The sequence below is a fragment of the Panthera uncia genome, chromosome C2 (genome assembly GCF_023721935.1).
Source record: "Panthera uncia isolate 11264 chromosome C2, Puncia_PCG_1.0, whole genome shotgun sequence".
In the NCBI taxonomy this organism is placed as follows: domain Eukaryota; kingdom Metazoa; phylum Chordata; class Mammalia; order Carnivora; family Felidae; genus Panthera; species Panthera uncia.
The window spans coordinates 107,644,641-107,664,409 of NC_064810.1; the positions used below are offsets into that span (position 1 = coordinate 107,644,641).

General features: G+C 37.1%; 1 protein-coding gene and 1 long non-coding RNA gene across 2 annotated transcripts in view; one reads left to right on the forward strand and one right to left on the reverse strand.

Annotated features, from left to right (window-relative positions):
- The window catches only part of LOC125921236 (uncharacterized), a 120,625-nt gene that overhangs the window by 36,076 nt on the left and 64,780 nt on the right, over positions 1-19,769 (reverse strand). The gene's annotated exons all lie outside the window — the stretch shown is intronic.
- The window catches only part of GPR149 (G protein-coupled receptor 149), a 63,693-nt gene continuing 51,158 nt past the window's right edge, over positions 7,235-19,769 (forward strand). The window contains exons 1-3 of the mRNA XM_049628683.1: positions 7,235-8,373; positions 9,502-9,694; positions 14,628-15,085. Of these exons, the coding sequence (XP_049484640.1) occupies positions 7,357-8,373; positions 9,502-9,694; positions 14,628-15,085 (1,668 nt within the window). The 5' untranslated portion in view covers positions 7,235-7,356. The remainder of the gene's footprint in view (positions 8,374-9,501; positions 9,695-14,627; positions 15,086-19,769) is intronic.

Genomic DNA, 19,769 nt, shown 5'->3' on the forward strand with positions numbered 1-19,769 from the left:
AGAAAGAAAGAAAGAAAGAAAGAAAGAAAGAAAGAAAGAAAGAAAGAGGAAGGAAGGAAGGAAGGAAGGAAGGAAGGAAGAGAGAGAAATCACATCTAGGTTTTTGGATTCCACCTTCTCTACCACAGTGACCAGAGAATTGGTATCACTTTCACCATTATAGGACTATTAGTTCTAAGCCATTACCATGTCTTTCTTTCATTCAAGATTTTATAAGTTCTTCATAAATAAATGAAATTGCCATTCAAACACACCCCAAAACCTGGGGTATTTCTCAGAACAAAATCCAGACACCTTTGCCCTTGTGAATAAGTAACAAATGAGGAAAAGAAGTCACTGAAATCATAGTATCATGTTGAGCATGTGATTTTGCTTGCATGCTCTAACTTGTCAGCTGTAGAGTTTGGATAAAGCTTCGCTACTCCTTGGGGAAGTAAGAGCTACTGAGATAATTTCTTTAAAACCCTTGGAGTTCAATGATACTAAATGAAAAGAAACAATGGGTGGCCATCTGCATCATTCTATTTACTGAGTTAGGACCTTAGAAATGTGTGTTGCCTCAGGACATTCTCTTCCCAGCAATCCCTCTGATTTATTGAAGCTCACAGGATGTTTGCAAAGGCAAGAAATCTAGAGAATAGGGCAGAAAAATAAAGCACATACAATCTGCTTCTTCTATAAACCAGGGTTCTGCCTCTGGATTACATGGGTTCAAAAACGAATCCCTTCACTTAACAGCAGTGTGACTTTAGATGGGTTATTTATTCTTGTGCCTCAGTTCCTTTGCCTGGAAAATGGGGCTAAAGCTAATATTTACATCATAGAATTGTGAAATTAGTTAATACATGTAAATAACTTTGAAGACTGTCCAGCACATTATAAGAACTAAATAAATGTTAGACATTGTTATTGATGTTATTGACCTTATTATTAATTACATATAAATGTATTTACATATTAATATAAAAGTTAATTATATAATACATATTCTTATATATGTTAGAATACATAAGATGTGGATGTGCTGACTCTCACAAATGACCCAAACATTTTATCAATTTGAGATCACTTTGCATTAACATGCTCCTCTTTTAGATAACCCAAGGCTCAACAATTTTTTTTTAAAGGCCAGATAATAAGTATTTTTGGCTTTGTTGATTGCACAGTCTCTGCCACAATTACTCAGGGTTCAACTCTGTTGTTGTAGCTTGAAACTAACCATAAAAAGACTTAAATGAGTGGGTGTTGCTATGTTCCCTTAAAAGTATACTTATAAAGACAGACCATAGTTTGCCAACCTCTAAAATAAACCAAGAAATATTTCTAAGTCATTCCCTTTACTTAATGAAGTAAGGGACCTCAATAAGGAAAGTACACTTCCTGCCAAAAGACAGGAGATAAAACATATTTCCTATTACCATGCCCAGATATCACCTCAAGGCAAGATGATGATGCTCCTATAGGGCAGACTGCTCAGGTAAGAAAGCAAGGCCAGAGCACTGAACACAGAGAAGCCATTCCTAGGGAAATGAGTGGCATTTATCTCACAAAGGACTGGAAAGAGAAACCATCTTTGAGAACGTGGTCGATGAAGTTTGGGTACTTAAAGCAAACCTTTAGCATTTATAGATGTAAAGTTTCTGAAAACACTAAGAAAGGCTTTACTTAAGGAAGCAATGTCCCAGCACACGCGGATGTGGGACAGGAATGATGGTGGCAGGGAGGGGAAGGGGCGGTCACATAATAATTGAGGACTAGCATAACATGGACTATGCAAGATGAAAAGAAATCTGGACCAGACTAGAACCAAGAACTAATCTCATAGCTACTTACGAATTTTCATCAGGTCCCTACTGAAAAGAAACTAAAAATTAGTATCAGAATTCCTTTGTATATCACTTATAGTGATAGTACTTAGCTCAGGATATTGTTCTATCCTTGAAATACTAAAATTGAAACTACTTGTAGTTTAAATGGACCTTGGGAAAATAAGCTACAGGGGTCCCCCTGCATTACCTCATTTCTAATGTAAGGCTTGTTCAATTTGTTGTGCAGAAGGATATTCTAATCCTAAGCATCAAATATTTATTGTATTGAATCCCCTGGATGAAAGGTTAATCAGAGGGGACTTTAAGAGAGAAGATAGTATGAAAAATGACTGGATCATAAGCTTCACAAGGACAGAAAACATAATGTTCTGTTTACCACTAATGCACACTGTCTGACTGATCTTCAGACATTCAAATAGATGTGGAATAAATGAACGAAAGTTTATAGTTTACCGTTGTGTTTAGAGTAGTCAAATATTATTTATATTTTTATCTACAGAGTGCACTGTTATTTTCAGTCCATTCAATAGCTTCACACAGTTTTACATAAAAACTCTCCTCCAGATACCACCTTTATCATATAGCTAGGTGGACCTTACGTAACTATCCTAGTCAAGGTCCTTGCCCGAAATGAGTAAAAACTGAGTAAGCAGTGACCCATAATGACAAATCTTATTTCTTTCCGTAGCTAATCTACATTAATGTATTACATATATTAACTGTATATGTACCTACTTCCAAATTTTGTCTCATCCAGGGAATAGGTTTTAAAAAGTAATGGAATCTCCCATTTGAGAGACCTTTGAAACAACCCCCCAAAATATAGAGGGGCATTTTTGGCTTGAGAGGATATTTAGCATGTTGCTAAAGATTAAATTCATGAACTTAGTCTTTGACTTCAAGCCATGTTAAATTATGCCCTTATTCATAATTATTAGACTATATTAAACATTGTAGGTTTCTGATAAGATATTGAAAAAGAAGAAAATAAATCACAGCATTTGGGCTCTCCTATGATGCCAAATTGCTTGTCACTTTTTTGGAAAACCATCAGCTAAAGCAGAATATGCATGTATTTTATATACTTTTTATATAATTATATATATATAATAAATTTATATGTTTATTACATTTATATAATTTAGATTTTATTTGTATATTATATGTATTGTACATATACTGGATAATTTATGAGGTCTTTCATTTGAGTTTTGCTAATAAGTTAGTAAGAGTTTTAAGCTGGGCCAGTCCTCTAAAATGTTTTGCCTGCATAACACTATATTTCTAGAAACAAAAAAAAAAATATTATACCTTCACGATTAACTTTATTTATGACGCTTTTTTTTAATTATCATAAAACAAGGCTAAATGTTTCCATTTGGTCCTGTGGTTACTTTTTTATTGCTAAAGCCCTATATAGCAAAGGATGTTACTTTGCCTTATTCAACAAGAATTTTTTATGCTGTTTTCTACTCTTTCAGGATTTTCAGATATAAATAATACAGACTTTTACAGAAATGAATTGCCTTCAGTGCTTTGCAAAGGTATCATTACATCAAGGACTTCATAAACTAAAAACCTAATGAAATTACTGCCATGTAATTCTCTGCAGGTTGTTTCCTAGGCTGTAATGCTATATTCAGTAAACGTTTTAAAGTAACCAAAGCAGCAGTGGACTACTGCTTCACTTCAGCTGGTCTGGTATAATCATAATTTCTATGTAAATCAATATAAATTTATATTATTAAATGATTTGAAGACTGGATTTTAAATAATTGAAGACATAAGGTTTCATTGTGAGACAGAGGAACGAGGCTCACTCACAGGAACTGAGTAAATTTTTTTAAGGCACAAAGAGGTCTCTTGGAAATCTTTCTTCCTAGTCTACTAAAAGTTATACTGGTTATTTGAAAAGCATTTAGAGTGATTTATTTTTTTTTTTAAGATCAAGAGTATATTGTAAAGAAAATGAGATTATGGCTCAGATTATGGCTAATTACTACTTTCAAGAAACTCATATATAAAATATATGTGTACAGATATGTAACATATCCATATATATAATATATGTATTATAAAACATACACCTTGGTAAAAGGTTGTTTATAAATTAACATTTTGAAAAATGTTTTTGAAATATAAAACATTGTGAAAAAGAAAACATTTCAAACATTCTTTCTGAGAAACAAATTTATGATAATCAACATCCATTGGAAGTGTTCCCAAGCATGAGGTGCTAAGAGGAAATAACTGGAAAATGTATGTCGGTTGTGATTCAGAATGCAGAGCCAGATTATGATTTTTAAAACTGGCTCTACCACTTACTGACTGTGTGGGGGCAATGGTATACCTAACCGCATTAGGATGAGCTAGGTTACCACCCAGTAAAACTCAACACCAAAAATGAGTGACTTACAAAATAAATTTTACTTCCCATCCATACAAAGCTTATGTAGGTTCACTCAGATCTCCAGGGCAGCCAGGACCCTTCAGTAGGTGCAACATTCCAGGCTGCTTGAATCTTATAGAATCTTCATACTGATAAGGGCCTCCATCCCATCATAGCAGGGCCAGAGCAAGCATGGAGAACCCAAGCATCAGGTCTTACAGGCTTTCCCTTTTCTATTATGACAATATTGATTATTGTGAAGTAGGCAGAGAATTATGATAAAGTTAACCTGATTTTAAAATTGTATCATCTCATTTTAGAACTTGAAAGGGCCTAAAAATACTCCAGACAAGCCCCCTTATTTTACAGATTTGGAAACAGACACAGAAACAGGAGAAAGTATAACAATTTTGCCCAAGATTACACAGCCAGCAATAGCAGAGTCTGAAGTTCAAATACAGATATCCCTTCTAGCTCCCTAATGGCTGCAATTCTACCACAACCTATGGAAGTGTTCCAACCTTTTTGCCTCTTCTGTCATATCCTAAAGACCAGGGCAACAAGGTGCTTAGGTGTCTCTTTTCTAAATTTACATTGAATGGAAAACCCAAAAATGATGTTAATGATAGAGGAAATGTCTCCAGGCCTCCAATGGTATTGCCACAGCTACTCTCAATTTCTACTCTTCGTATTTTAACAATGTGATACTTACCATCCAACTGAATTGAAAATCCAGGATTAAATTCCATATTGAAAAATAATATTTTTGCTTAGAGGAGGAAAGAATAGGTCTGAGAAAAGAGACAGAAAAGCATACCGCAGAACTTTGAAAATGATTTTAAAAAGAAAGTCGTGTTTATCATGTTGTGCTTTCTGAAGCAACACTATTTGAAAATGAATTTATCCTCAGACTCTTCTTTACCCACGCTGTGCTGCAAGGTCTATTACTATCAGTAGGGAGAAATGGAGTGCTGAGCTATAGCTGTAACAGGTGGGTTTTGTTTCCATTTGCTGAGTAAAGGGGAAATAAAACAACATGTCATAAGCAAAGTGCCTACTGTGTTTACTGAAGGGTATGAATGGCAATGACTATCACAATCACTTTCCACATGAGCAGATTCATGTTCAAAACATAGCTTCAGTTATCACGAAAATGAAAGGAATGATCAGAGTTCTATTACCATTTCCATTCACTTAGTTCATTACCATATAACTTTCTACTTTCTCTTCCCTGCTTTCATTCAGACCCCAGCACTGTGAGGAAAGGCACCCTCAGCTCATGAGGCTGAGTTGAGGAGGAATGCTACCCTCAAGCATCCTGGGAAATGCCTGACCAGAAGTGAGACAGTTAGAGACCATGGGAACAAGCCTTAAGTGAAAAACATTATTCACTTGGGACACTTTCTATTAGCTGTTATTGTTAAACTGCTTCTTTTACAAGAGCAACTGGGATGCAGCGCCATATACAAGCCAGACTTAAAACAGAGGACCCGGGCTCCAAAAAGCACCAATGGACTGACTGCCTGAGTTGCCTGCCAATATCAACCAATCAAGGTGAGTCTCCTCCAACTGAACAGGACCAGGCCCTTCTTCTTTCCCCTTTTCCTCTTAGCATACTGGACTGGTGGGAACTGGAACGGGAACTTTATATAAGCAGGGCCTCTGCCATGTTGGGAGGCCAGCCTTAACTATTCTCTGCTGGTGATGTGTCACCCTTCAGCTGAAGCTGTAGCCCCAATAAGGCCTTGTTTGTGCCTTTGATTTGTGGGTCTGGTCGTTTCAGTTGTCAGGCTTAAGTACTCGGCTCTGGTAACAGAACTACTGTTGCCAGTTACTTTGCTGAGCCACTCATCTTGCAAAGCTGACGATTTTTTAAATGAATTCAGAAGTGCAATTATTATATGTGACACCCTCAATACACCCGTTAAGAATGTTTTTGTGGGGGTAATCTCCTTTTAGACCCTATATAATATCATCTGACTTTAACAACTAGAGAACGTTATTTATTCAAATGGCAGCTTGCTTACTGGATGACACTGACAGAAAATAGTTACACGCCTGAAGCCCAAAGATTCTGCAAAATTTTGTTTAGTGTAATGAAGACCATAATGACATTCTTATTATTAAGCACAATATATATTTAAAAAACAAAAGCTGGTACATCCTATTCTTTTAAAATGGCATTGAGACTATTCTTTCTCTAAAGCATTATGTATCAGAGAGGTCTAGATAAGAATAGAAGCAATCCTTTAGTGGAGTAGCTTAGACCTCTCAAAGATGATATTTGTCATTCATATCAAGCCTGAGCGAGTATTTTGGCTAGTTTTATATGTCAGAACCAAAACTGAAGGCTTAGCAAGGACACCGTTTCTTGCTTTGAATGAGGCAGGCTAAGAAGATGTACATCATTTTGCTCACACACTGAACTCCCCTCCCTTTTGTTCCTGCTTCTCTCCTGCTTGGAATTGACTCCTCCTTCCTGCAGCTCTGAGGATCACAGGCTGATTGAAGAACACAGCGGTTCGACGGGGAGCTGTGCTCAGTGTCTGTCTCTCTCTTAATTTTCCTTCTCTCTGTCTCTCTCTCCCTCCCTCTCCTTCCCCCACCCCCCACTGTCCCCCCTCCCCCGCTCTGTTTTGCTTGTGTCTTTCTCAGAACCTGCAAAGCTGACACCTACCTGATAATCTCTCTGCCTTTGAATGCAGCTCTGGAACCAAATGCATCGCTTTACTGCTCTTAAAAAGTGAATAGAGTTTGATTACCTCAAGCTACAAGCTGCTTTGCTCCCTAAGAAGGACACAAAAGGAGCCAGACATCATTGTTTTTCAATCTACCTGAGAAGCTTTTTGCATTTATGCCAGAAACTTGATGGTTTCAGGAGGAAGTTTGGGGTTTGTTTTTAATTGGAATGTTGAAAAGTTTTTTACTGATGCTTTTAAATGGAACTCAATTTTTAAATATGGGTTAAGTCAGATCTAAAGGAGACATGCCTGATCATTTTCTGCTGGACTGACGGGGAACTTCTAGAGGGAAATTTGGTAGGAGAAAATGAGATCTGATTTGCAACTAACAATCATGCTTTATTTTGAGAATATTTACAGACTCACTGAAAGGGAAATTAAATATTGACCAAAGACAATGTCTGGATTTTCCAGTAACTTATCAACAAATGACTCTACCCTGTGGAAAGAAAATCATAATTCGACGGACCTTTTAAATCTGCCAGGAACTCTGAATATCTATCTGTTTTGCCTGACATGCTTAATGACTCTTGCAGCCCTGGCAGGCAGCATTTATTCACTAGTTTCCCTGCTGAAAACGCACAACAGAACCGTTGTGTCCATGCTTGTGGCTTCCTGGTCTGGGGATGATCTCATGAGTATCCTGTCGGTGACCATCTTCATGTTTTTGCAGTGGCCAAACCAGGTCCCTGATTACTTCCAGGCTCTGTGCACCACCTCTGCCTTACTATATTTATGCCAGGGCCTCTCGAGCAACTTAAAGGCGACTCTCCTAGTCTCCTACAACTTTTACTCGATGCACAGGGCTGTGGGGAGCCAGGCAGCCTCCAGAAGATCCGGCCAGGTGCTCGGCGTGGTGCTGACCGTGTGGGCAGCCAGTCTGCTGCTCTCGGCGCTCCCGCTGTGCGGCTGGGGCACCTTCGTGCGCACGCCGTGGGGCTGTCTGGCGGACTGCTCCAGTTCCTACGTGCTGCTCCTCTTCGCTGTGTACACTTCGGCCTTCGGACTCCTCGCCGGCCTCTCTGTCCCGCTCACTCACCAGTTGCTGTGTTCGGAGGAGCCGCCGAGGCTCCACGCCAACTACCAGGAGATTTCCCGCGGAGCTTCCACTCCTGGGACCCCTCCAAGTCGGGGGGGAGTGCTTTCCTTGTCTCCAGATGATGCTCCCGGCCCTGCGCTGCGCTGTTCTGGGGGATGCTCCCCCAGCTCCGACACCGTGTTTGGACCGGGTCCACCAGCGAGGGCACAGCTGGGGCAGGGGCCGGGACACGAGGCTACCGCTGTGGTTGGAGCCCGCAGGCGTGAGAACCGGGGGACTCTCTATGGCACCAGGAGCTTCACCGTGAGCGTAGCGCAGAAGCGCTTCTCTTTGATCCTAGCGCTGACGAAAGTCATCCTTTGGCTGCCCATGATGGTAAAAGTGCAGTTTCTCACGTGCGCGGGTGTGTGTACCAGACAGTATGAGTGCGTGTTGGGAATAGCGTCCCCGGTTGAGAGAGTCCCCAAGAGACGCACAGTTAAGTCCGCTTCCAAATGTATCTGCTGGGTTTAGACTCGCACTTGGGGGAAGGCAGCTCACCGGTAGAGCTTGTAGACTTCGAAGCCTTTGCTACTAAGTGCTTCTCCTTTCAAAATTGGGGAGGGGGACAGGGAGCACTTTTGGGCGCGGGGGACAGTTTTCCTAGATCTAACGTGACCAAGGGTGTTGTTCTCTTCTCCTGTAGCAATATCTGGGAATATTCAGAAAAGAAGGGAGGTAGTAAAAGGGTTTTCTTTCCAGCCAACCCTCTGTCATCCCTTTCTCTCCAATCCATTTCTGCCTAGTAAGGACACCGCCCATCCTCAGCAGGGAGACAGATTGGAGAGTTGCAATCAGAAGTAGAGAGGGAAGAGAGCAGACCAAATAGGCTTTTTTTTTTTTTTAATATGAAATTTATTGTCAAATTGGTTTCCATACAACACCCAGTGCTCATCCCAACAGGTGCCCTCCTCAATGCCCATCACCCACTTTCCCCTCCCTCCCATCCCCCATCAACCCTCAGTTTATTCTTAGTTTTTAAGAGCTTCTTATGGAGGAGGCAAACAGGCTTTTTTGTTCAAGCCTTCAGGAAGAACCCAGTTTTGACCCAGGAAGGTGGCGTCCTGCTGTGACAAGCAGGCTGGGGAGTGGGGTGAAGTGAGGGTCCAGGGATGTGACAAAGGCCATCTGGAGTACCAGATGCAGGTTTTCAGGATGCCTGCCTGTTTTCCCAGTAGTGTCCCCACTATTGTAAATTGTGCTTCTCTGGAGGAGACCTGAGGTGGCAGGGGCACAGACCAGGCACCCAGGAGTGGAAACCACCCAAAGCCCTGTGGTCTAAATCAGGGGGCCTCATTCATCCCAAGAGATCCCAGTGGTCCATCACCAAAACTGAGCTTCTGACTCTCAGGCAGGAAAGGAGCCTGGAGAAGGGTGCTGGGGCAGGCAGCATGCTTGGGGGAAAGGCCTGGCAAAGTGGAAAATTGTATACTGGGATAGGTCTGAAGCTCTTTGCCTTTGCAGATCCACATGATGGTCCAGCACGTGGTAGGGTTTCAGAGCCCTCCCTTCGAGACACTCAGCTTTCTGCTAACCCTGCTGGCCACCACTGTAACCCCAGTGTTTGTCTTGTCCAAACGCTGGACCCATCTGCCCTGTGGCTGCATCATCAACTGTAAGCAGAACGCATATACAGTGGCATCCGATGGGGAAAAAAGTAAGTCCTTGACAGTGTGGGGTTGGGGGCAATAAGCATACAAACACAGAAAAGTGGTCTATTGAGAAGTTGCCTGAGTAGGGAATGACGAATCCAAGCATAAATGTAAATAAAGAGAGGAAATTATAATGTGAAACAATTCTTAGCACAGTGTTGGGATAAGTTTTAAAGGAGCCAGGTTTAAAACAACTCTGTGACGTGTTTGTACATTGAGTAATTATTTTAGGGAAGAAAGGAACAGACAGAATTCATTCAACACAGCATGAAGTCTAAAAGGCCCTTAGATGTTATATCCACTGTAGTTCTTAGACCAGAGTAGAAAATAAATTCCCTTCCCAAGTCTACATATGAGAAACCTGTATCTGAAAAGAGATTAACTCTTTGAAGAGTTTAAAAACACATTATATTATAGTCCATTATTATGTAATGGAACAGGAAAGAAAAGTATTTTTATTATTTTGCTTCTTCTATTCATTCTTATGGGGTTTTAAGAAGTTTTCAGAGTAGCGTGTCTGAAAACAAAATTTAAGGGGCTCCTGTCTGGTTCAGTCAGGAGAGCATGTGACTCTTGAAATCAGTTTTGAGATTGAGCCCCACATGGGGTGTAGAGATTACTTAAAAATAAAATCTTAAAAAAAACCCCACAAATTTGAAGTATATGCCTCTGTTTTCAGAAAACACAAAAAACTCTCAGGTCAAGAAGGGACAAGGGTGGCAGAGTTTGTCCGTGTATGGTCATGTATGAATAGAGCCATGCTAGTTACACTAAACAAACAAATAACAATAACAACAAAAAACAGTGTTCTAAAGAGTATACCTAGAATGGCAGTGGGGTCAACTATAACACTCACTAGAGTATAATTGTTCCCATACTGAGACAGGAAAAGTTGAGGAATGACCTTCACATTTTGACTCTACCAGGAAGAAAAGGGTACATTCCAGACAAAAAATAGGATGTTCTACCATTTAATAAATCTAAAAATGTGTTAGTGTATGCTGAATTAACTGTTCCATTAATTGTCCTTTGCTCAGAGTAAGCAAGTAGAAAAAACTTTAATGGAAAAAAAAGTAAGTAAAAATAGTTCATTTCAGACTATTTCAGAGGTAAAAAAAACCTGGAGAATATTAAAATATATTCTACAATCAATTCTACAACAGTGTTATTTTATAAACATTAATTAATCATGAACTGGTCATTTTCCCTGTATTGATGACATTTAAAATTTATTATGTCTAGGTATTTTTCAAATGATGAGAGGATTTCTTTACTTTTAAGGATGCCATAAAGTTTTATTGTTAGTAGATGCCAAATTTATCTATGTCTTTAAAACAAAATAACCATGGAACTTCTATAACAATTCTGTGCTTCCGGAGATTACTATCCACAGCAACAGTGACACAGAAAATTAATAATAAATACTCTGAGCCACCAAGAACATATATAAAATTCATTTATAAGACTGGAAGTTCTAGCATTCTATCAAATGTTAACCTTTTGCCACTAAATTAATGAGCCAGCATTGTTTTATAGTATTTAAGGTTATGCGAGAGATAATAAAAGTTGAATGCCAGAGAAAATGAAAAGTCTTAGTAAAGTGATGTAGGGCCATCATCTTTAAGAAGTAAAGGACACCCATATCAGAGCTGAAAACAAAGCAATGCAACAGACCTATCACTGCAAATGGTCTAGGAAGTATTGTCTCTTGTACTGCACAAGATTACAAGAGACTATGGCAGGCTGGAAGAATCAACAATCACATTAATTTCTTATGCTGGAAATTAAAACCACACTTTTCAAGATCAAAATAATATATTTCCTCTAAAATTACCATCGTTTTTCTTTGTATTTAAATTTTCAGGGAAAAATTCCCTGAAATATTGTAGGCTTATAAAAAGAGGCATGACTTCAAAAATCAAACACTGTGAGAAACATTAGTTTCAAATGCTTGTAGTCCAAATGGCTCCATTCTCTTTATGATCCCAGATTCTGCTGTAGGGAAACTCTGAGAACAAGAATGATGTAATTTCATTGTCTGAGAACCCATCATATACTTTCCTGTTGCTAGGATGACCCAAGAACAGAATTTTCAAACCCCAAAGATACTCTTCCTCAGGTAGGCGAGTGCCTAATCAAGTGCCTTGATTCTTTGGGAGTATGGCTCCAGTTTTACATTTAGGCTTTTTCTCCTTAACAAACTAAGATTTTCCTTTTTACATTCTTCATCAGTGAACTCAAAAAGCAAGGATGCTTCCTAACTCATATTGACTATAAGTTCATTTTGCAGATGTAAACATCATTCTCTATCTCAGCCTTCATGAATGCAAGTGGAGAGACATACAATCAAAAAATGAATGTCAGTAATGGGAAATAATTTGCAGATTAACAATTCTCTCTTGTTTCCAACATTAACCTGTATTACTAGTGTCTCAAAACAAAAGTGTTAAAAAAAACAAAGATGATTTTAACAAAGAGGTCTCAAATGGCAGACATATGGACTGGATATGGCTTTCAGACTCATTTTCTTTGCATGAGATGATGTTTTCTTTTTTAATTAAATAAACAGTTAAAATATTTTCTATAAAATCAGATTTTCAACTTTTATTGTAAGCAAAATCAAAATATCTGCTAAGTGCCATATTACTCTGGAGAATTATTTATTTTTATAAGCTGGTATAATTAACTAATAATGTTTGAAACTGCAATTAGCAAGGTGTGACTAAAGGAAAAAGACTAAAGCTAATTCATGTTTCATCCAGGGCTTAGCTTTCCAGAACAAATACAACATTATACACACACACACACACACACACACACACACACACATTTTTTTGTAAGTATAGAGAGCATAAACTTCAAAAGATCCTGACTGTATTCTGATGATCTTTAAGTTTCTGTTATTAAACTGTTGTCCACTGTTATATTGTTATAACCTATTATCTCCATTCATTACCTCAGTCAGAATTTACCTTAGGTTCTCTCATGGGTCTAATTAGCAGTAAAGCAATTTCACATAAAGGTTAGTAATTCAAATTCTGGAATCAGCTGACTTTAAATTCAAATCTCTTTACCAGGTAGGTAGGTCTCAGGTAGGTCTCCTCTACCAGCCTCAGTTTTTTCAACTGTAAAATAGAACTCATAAGCCTTTTATTATGCAGTGTTGTTGCTGTGTTAAATGACATGACCTGTGGGCATAAATTAGCCCTGGAGTTCTCTGTTTCTCCATGGTGTAAATCACAATCACTCTTCCTTCTCATAGCCTACCTCAGACTGCCTCTTCATGACCTGGAGGCAGATTCTCCATTGACAGTCTGCACACTCCTTCAAAAACATTACTCATTTTTTCTCTACATATTTCATAATTATAATATACAGCTAATCAGATATATAGCCACAGACACCAGTTTTATTGTGTTATATGATAAAATGGGATTTATGAGTTTTTGTTTGCTTACTGTCCTGGAGTTCACAATTTGTCACTTTGTATCTTTTTTGAGAGAAAATGGAAACCCATCAATAATTAAAATATCCTTTTAGTTCCTCCACTTTCACACTGTTGAACTAAGTTAAAAATCCTAATTTAATTTCACTGAACTATATGACTAGAAAAAGTAAGTAGAACTATACATAAGACAGGATATAAAATATTAATATATGTTTCTACTTTGTATTTTCTTTGGATAGAAATTCTTGTTTGTGTCCTGGCTCAAACAATGAATGTTTTGTCTCAAATAATGAATGATACCTATAAATTCTATTTTCAGTCAGCAGAATAGCCTTGTAAATCTTCAGTTATGGGAAAAATTTTGGTAATAGAATCAGCATATGAATGGCACTAGGATTTATTGTAAAACGAATCAAATTTTATTTGTTGTTCCCACAGAAAATTTATAACTTCGTAGACCTTTCCACCAAGGATAGCTAAATGTCTGGTATATGATACAGAATTATCCAAGTAGAAGAAATACTTTGAAATGAGCCATGTTTTGAAAGATGAATACCAAAACATTAAATTGCATTTTGTCTACTATCCTGATGTAACTTCATTCTTAATACATAAAGTAATGATCTAGTATTTAATGACATTCACACATAAAAATTGTATCACTTTCTGCCACATTCTCACTTTTCTACTAAGACTTCATACCATATCCACCAACCAGTAGTACTATATTAACATACTCTTACATTTCTCTTGGTTTAAGCCATAAACTTTTATGCATTCCTACTAAATTCATTTTGTAATTAACCAGGTTTAGAGACACGTTGCAAAGTGCTTTAGATCACAAAAATATGAATCTATTCACTATTTTTAATAATTCATTCCAAATGTATTTGTATCAGAAATATATGTTCATTTAAAAAGTTTAAAAACTGTGTTGCAGCATTTTCTAATTTTTAATGTATGCATATATAAACATATAAATGTCAGGATTGGAATACATGAAAATATTTAATGCAGTCATATCTGTTGCTGATGTTGTCAGATGAATAACTCATGTAATATTAAGGCCCTCTTAATAATTTCTAGCAAAATAAAATTTAGAAATATCTTTTATCCCCATATAAAGTAATGTATGGATAACTGATAGATTAAAAAAGCTAAAACTAAAACTGCATATATGTGAGAGTTTTCAAATTTATGGTTAAATTTTTGTTCATTAAACTGCTTTAAAGACTCTAGGGTTCTTGGAATTGTATGTACTTTAAACCAGCCTCTCACTGTACAAGTGAGAAAAGTTAGGCCCAGAGTAATTAGATACCTTGAATTTATAAGATGTAATTACTTTCATACATAATTGACAGGTAATGAAGATAGTTTTTAAAATCATAATAATCAATTTGAATGCACTTTCCTGATTTTATTCCCTATGTATATCCAATTGTTTATACCTACCTTCTTAACCATGGAACTTTGTTTTTGTTTTTACTTAGCCAAGAGGAGAGGCTTTGAATTCAATCTGTCATTCCAAAGGAGTTATGGGATTTATAAAATAGCACGTGAAGATTACTATGATGATGATGAAAATTCTACATCCTATCACAATCTCATGAATTCTGAATGCAAAACTACAAAAGACTCTCAGAGAGACACTCATAATATCTTTAATGCCATAAAAGTGGAAATCAGCACCACACCCTCTCGGGACAGTTCTGTACTAAAAGGGATCAACAAATGCACAAATACTGATATTATGGAGGCTAAACAGGATTGCCACAGTGGAAAGGGTGTTGATCCACTGATTTCTGAAGAAACAGGAGGTGATACAAACTATGAAGAAACCACCTTTTTGGAAGGGCCAGAAAGAAGACTTTCTCATGAGGAGAGTCAGAAACCAGACCTTTCAGACTGGGAATGGTGTAGGAGTAAATCAGAAAGAACCCCTCGTCAGGTACAGTAAAGGTTGTTCTTTCTGTGAAATAAAAAGTGAGGCCAAATATGATAGGCATGGGGAAAAAAAAAAGATCAGTTGCTTATTTCATTCAATTTCACTTGCTTTGATTAATTTCCATAATATTAAATTTTATTTCAAGGTGTTCTTTTGAGGGATTTAAAATTTTAAGTTATACATTTTATTCAAAATCTGTATGTTTTGGCATTGACAGAGCTAAACAGGCTCTTTGAGAAGGGTAGAGCTTTATAGTTTAACCTCAAGTAATCTGTCTAAATTCAGACTAGACTCTCAGAACTTGTTTCAAATTAGTTAACCTGGAAGTTTTCCTTTTCCCTCTCCCCCACAAAAAGTGCTCAAGGTCAGTTTTCTTTTTGACATAAAGGCAAATATTTATACAGCTAGTGGTGAGGAGGGCAGTCCTGCTGCAACTAAACTAGACAGTTTGCCTATTCTTCTTGCTAGAACTATTCCCTCTAATACCCAGTAGGGAAAAAAGATCTATTTCAGAATATACTGAAGGGAGCCTTTGCAAACTCTGCTAAATGTTCCATCCCTTTAAGGATAGAAGAATGGCTTTATAATGTTTTATAAACCAAAAGAATTTGCACCTTAATTTTATTCCATTTTATCCTAGGTTCTAGCCTGCCTAGAATGATGAGGGATACTTTTTACTTTATTGAAACTATAGTCTAATGTTGGTATGAGATTGTTCTTTATTCCAAACTTTCATATCTGCTAATTAAAGCTGCCCGTGCTTTCCACACTACTGATTTACTGGAAAGAAGAGCCTTTTCTACAAGATTTAATGGAAATCAAATTCCACTTGTCAAAACAAAAACATAAATCCAGCAATATGTGTAAGGAATAATGCATTCATTGATCAAAGTATGACCATATAACACCAAATATGAATATGGATAGAATAATCTGAGATTTCCTTTATTCTCAGTGATAATTAAAACTACTAGTCTTATTCTAATATCACTGTTTAAAAAGTAAGTTATATAATAAAACAAAATATACAAAATATATTAAAATAATTATTCCTATTATTTAGTAATTAAGTATTTCAAAAAAAATCACTAAATATTTGCCACAAATTAAAAATAACAGTGAAAAGTATACTATTGACAGGCCACAGGGACACAATGCTCAGTATTTTTAGAAGAAAATGGTACCCCAGCTAAGAAGAAAGTCCCTACAGTTTCATCATCAATTTGTTCCCGAATAATCTAAACCTCTTGGTTTTCTTGTACTTAAAAATTGTTAAGTAATATCATGATGAAGTGTCTGTATGTGTGTGTGTGTGTGTGCCTGTGTGTATGTGTGTTTGCATCCCAGTAACTTGCAAATACCTTGGTGTGTTACTCCTTTATTCCATCCCCATGCTTACCTCTTAGGAGTTACAGCTATCCTGAATCATCATTTTTTGTTTTATCATTTTATCACAAATGAGTGCATTTCTAACATAATATATTATTTAGTTTTGCTTATTTTGAGCTTTCTAAAGATGGTGTCATACTGTACCTAATTTTCTGGGACTTGTTTTTTTCCCACTCAACGTTACTTTAAATCACTCCATTTTCTTATGTATTTTGCCAAAAACATTGGGAATTATCATCTAAAGTATCACAACTTATAACCCTCATTAAAAAGTCTTGATTATAGTCTGGAGAGTATAATCAATTACCCTAGAATCTTATGAAAGGATCAGACACTGTTTACACATAATATACTGTCCTATGAGAAAAATGAAACACAGCTTATCCACTAGCCTCTATAAATCATAAATAAAATGATATATAGAAAGCACAAAACTTGGATCAGTCCAGATCAAATACCAATCAATACCTTTCAACTATAAGGATTTGCTTAAGTATTAATATTTTAACATCTCTGAGGAGCAAGTAGTTAAAAAAAAACTGATCTAAAATGATGGTTGTGAAAAAATGATTAGTGATAAAATAAGGGAACACTCAGGAAAGATAAAATTTATATTTTCAGAGACTAATTGAAATTAGTCTCTGAAAATTCAGAAACTAAATGAAATACTATCATAAATTTTCAAACAACAGTAAGAAATCCTTGGATTATAGGCTGATGTTATTGATAGGCCTTGCCTTTTAGCAAATTTGCCTCTGAACTTTAAGGTTAACATGTAACTAAAATATATTTAGGGAGGAAATGCTTATGAAAACACTTCCATGACCAAAGACAGGTTTTTACTCTTAACCTATTCTTCACCACAGATATTTCATGGGAGTAGATGATGACTTAGAAAGCACTTTCATTTTATCCTTTTCTTCCAAATACCTTCTTTGCTCTGAAAACAATGTTAACTTATGTACCTTAAAGTGATACATTAAACTGCAGTAGACACTGCAATACGTCTATAAAAACACTATCTCTTCTGATTTTCTGTGGTTGTACTTTCACATTTTTAGTCCAAATCTATTAGTTCATGTTTAATGGTTCTACATTGAATGGTGTGTCTTCTTTATTCTTAAGCTTAAAAAAAACCCCGCAGGTTTGATTTAAAATATATTTAGTGAGCCCTACTTTATTTTGACAATACATGCTGCTTAATTTTTTATTAGAGTTTAAGTTAGTAAACAAATTCCCAGTGTATTTTGTTTGAAATCCTGGCAGGAGTGAAAGCATCAGATCAACGTTAAGGTGTAAAGAAGGTGGTAGTAGAATGCCTTCGGGAGTTTAAATGTGATCCAATAAAATTTATCAGAGTTGAAAGTGCTAGTAAGACTGAAATTCAGTGTTAACCACATTACCGCTCCTTTTCGGATCCCTAATAGGTAGAATCCTAAGAAGTCCACTGTTAAAATATTCAGATAAAAATTAGAAATGTCAGAGCTCTGGGGCACCTGGGTGGCTCAGTCAGTTAAGCATCTGACTTCAACTCAGGTCATGATCTCATGGTTTGTGAGTTCAGGCCCCACGTCAGGCTCTGTGCTGACAGCACAGAGCCCGGAGCCTGCTTCGGATTCTGTGTCTTCCTCTCTCTCTGCCCTTCCCCTGCTCATGCTGTGTCTCTCTCTCAAAAATAAATAAACATTAAAAAAATTAAAAAAAAAAAAGAAATGTTGGAGCTCTTCAGTTACAAAGTTTTAATATGGTGTGACTGTTCTTCAAATGAAATAATGATTTTCAGAACCTGAGAGTTTTGCCATCTATGAATAAATAAAATTGGACTTATAAAATAATTCGGTGGCTTGTGGGTGTTAACTCTAATTTTCTCTTTTAATACAAAGTTCCTCAATAAATTCCATTTTCTTTTAATGTGTTGTCTTAAAGCTCTAGAAACTCATTTGTTTATTATAATCAATCAGAAACAAAGATATGTTGTAACTATATCACTTAATCCCTCTTATAATCCTAGCATCATAGCATCTGAAAGGTGAAAGGTCCTCCATTAAGACAGTAGAATATAGAAAAACAGATTCTGAAACAATTCTTCTCAAATGAGAGACCAAGCAGGGAGAAGTGATTACATTTGAATGAGCTACACAAATCATTTAGCAGAAGGATGTATACACAAACAAGAACTAACTTTAAAGTCATCTGAGCATTAAAAAAGTTTTATTCTCATTTTAAGTGAAATGTTTTAACTATCTAAAAATAGTTTTAAAATCCAAGTTGTGTCTGCTGACAGAGTGAAGTGGCAACAATGGTTTCTATAACTTTTTAATATTATTGTTTCTTTAAATAATTTTCATAAAAAACTGTGGAAACCAGAAATCAAACTAGATTATTTGGGGTTCTTTAAATTAGAGCTTCTCATTCTTTTAATGTAAATTCAAGTTAGTTAACATACAGGGTAGCCTTGGATTCAGCAGTAGAACTCAATCATTCATCTCTTACATATGACACCCAGTGCTCATCCTGAAAAGTGCCCTCCTTAATGCCTGTCACCCACTGAACCCATCCTCCTACCACCTGCCCTCCAGCAACCTTCAGTTTGTTCTCTGTATTTAAGAGTTTCTTACTGTTTCTCTCTCTCTGTTTTTATCTTACTTCTCTTTCCCTTCCCCTATGTTCATCTGTTGTGTTAAACTCCACATATGAGTTTCTCATATTTTAATGTGCAAATAAGTCAAATGGATGTCTTGTTAAAATGTAGATTGTGGGGGTGCCTGGGTGGCTCATTTGGTTGAGTGTCCGACTTCTGCTCAGGTCATGATCTCACAGTTCATGGGTTTGAGCCCTGTGTTGGGCTCTATGCTGACAGCTCAGAGCCTGGAGCCTGCTTCAGATTCTGTGTCTCCCTCTCTCTCTGCCCCTCCCCTGCTTGCTCTCTCTCTCTGTCTCTCTCTCTCTCTCTCTCTCTCTTAAAAATAAGTAAACATAAACAATTTTTTTAATGTAGATTGTGACTAGTAAATCTGAGGTGGGCTCCAAGATTCTGCATTTCTGACAAACCCCTAGCTGACTGGAGTGCAAAATAAAAGCCCATCCCAGGGGCGCCTGGGTGGCGCAGTCGGTTAAGCGTCCGACTTCAGCCAGGTCACGATCTCGCGGTCCGTGAGTTCGAGCCCCGCATCAGGCTCTGGGCTGATGGCTCGGAGCCTGGAGCCTGTTTCCGATTCTGTGTCTCCCTCTCTCTGCCCCTCCCCAGTTCATGCTCTGTCTCTCTCTGTCCCAAAAAAAAAAAAAAAAAAAAAAAAAA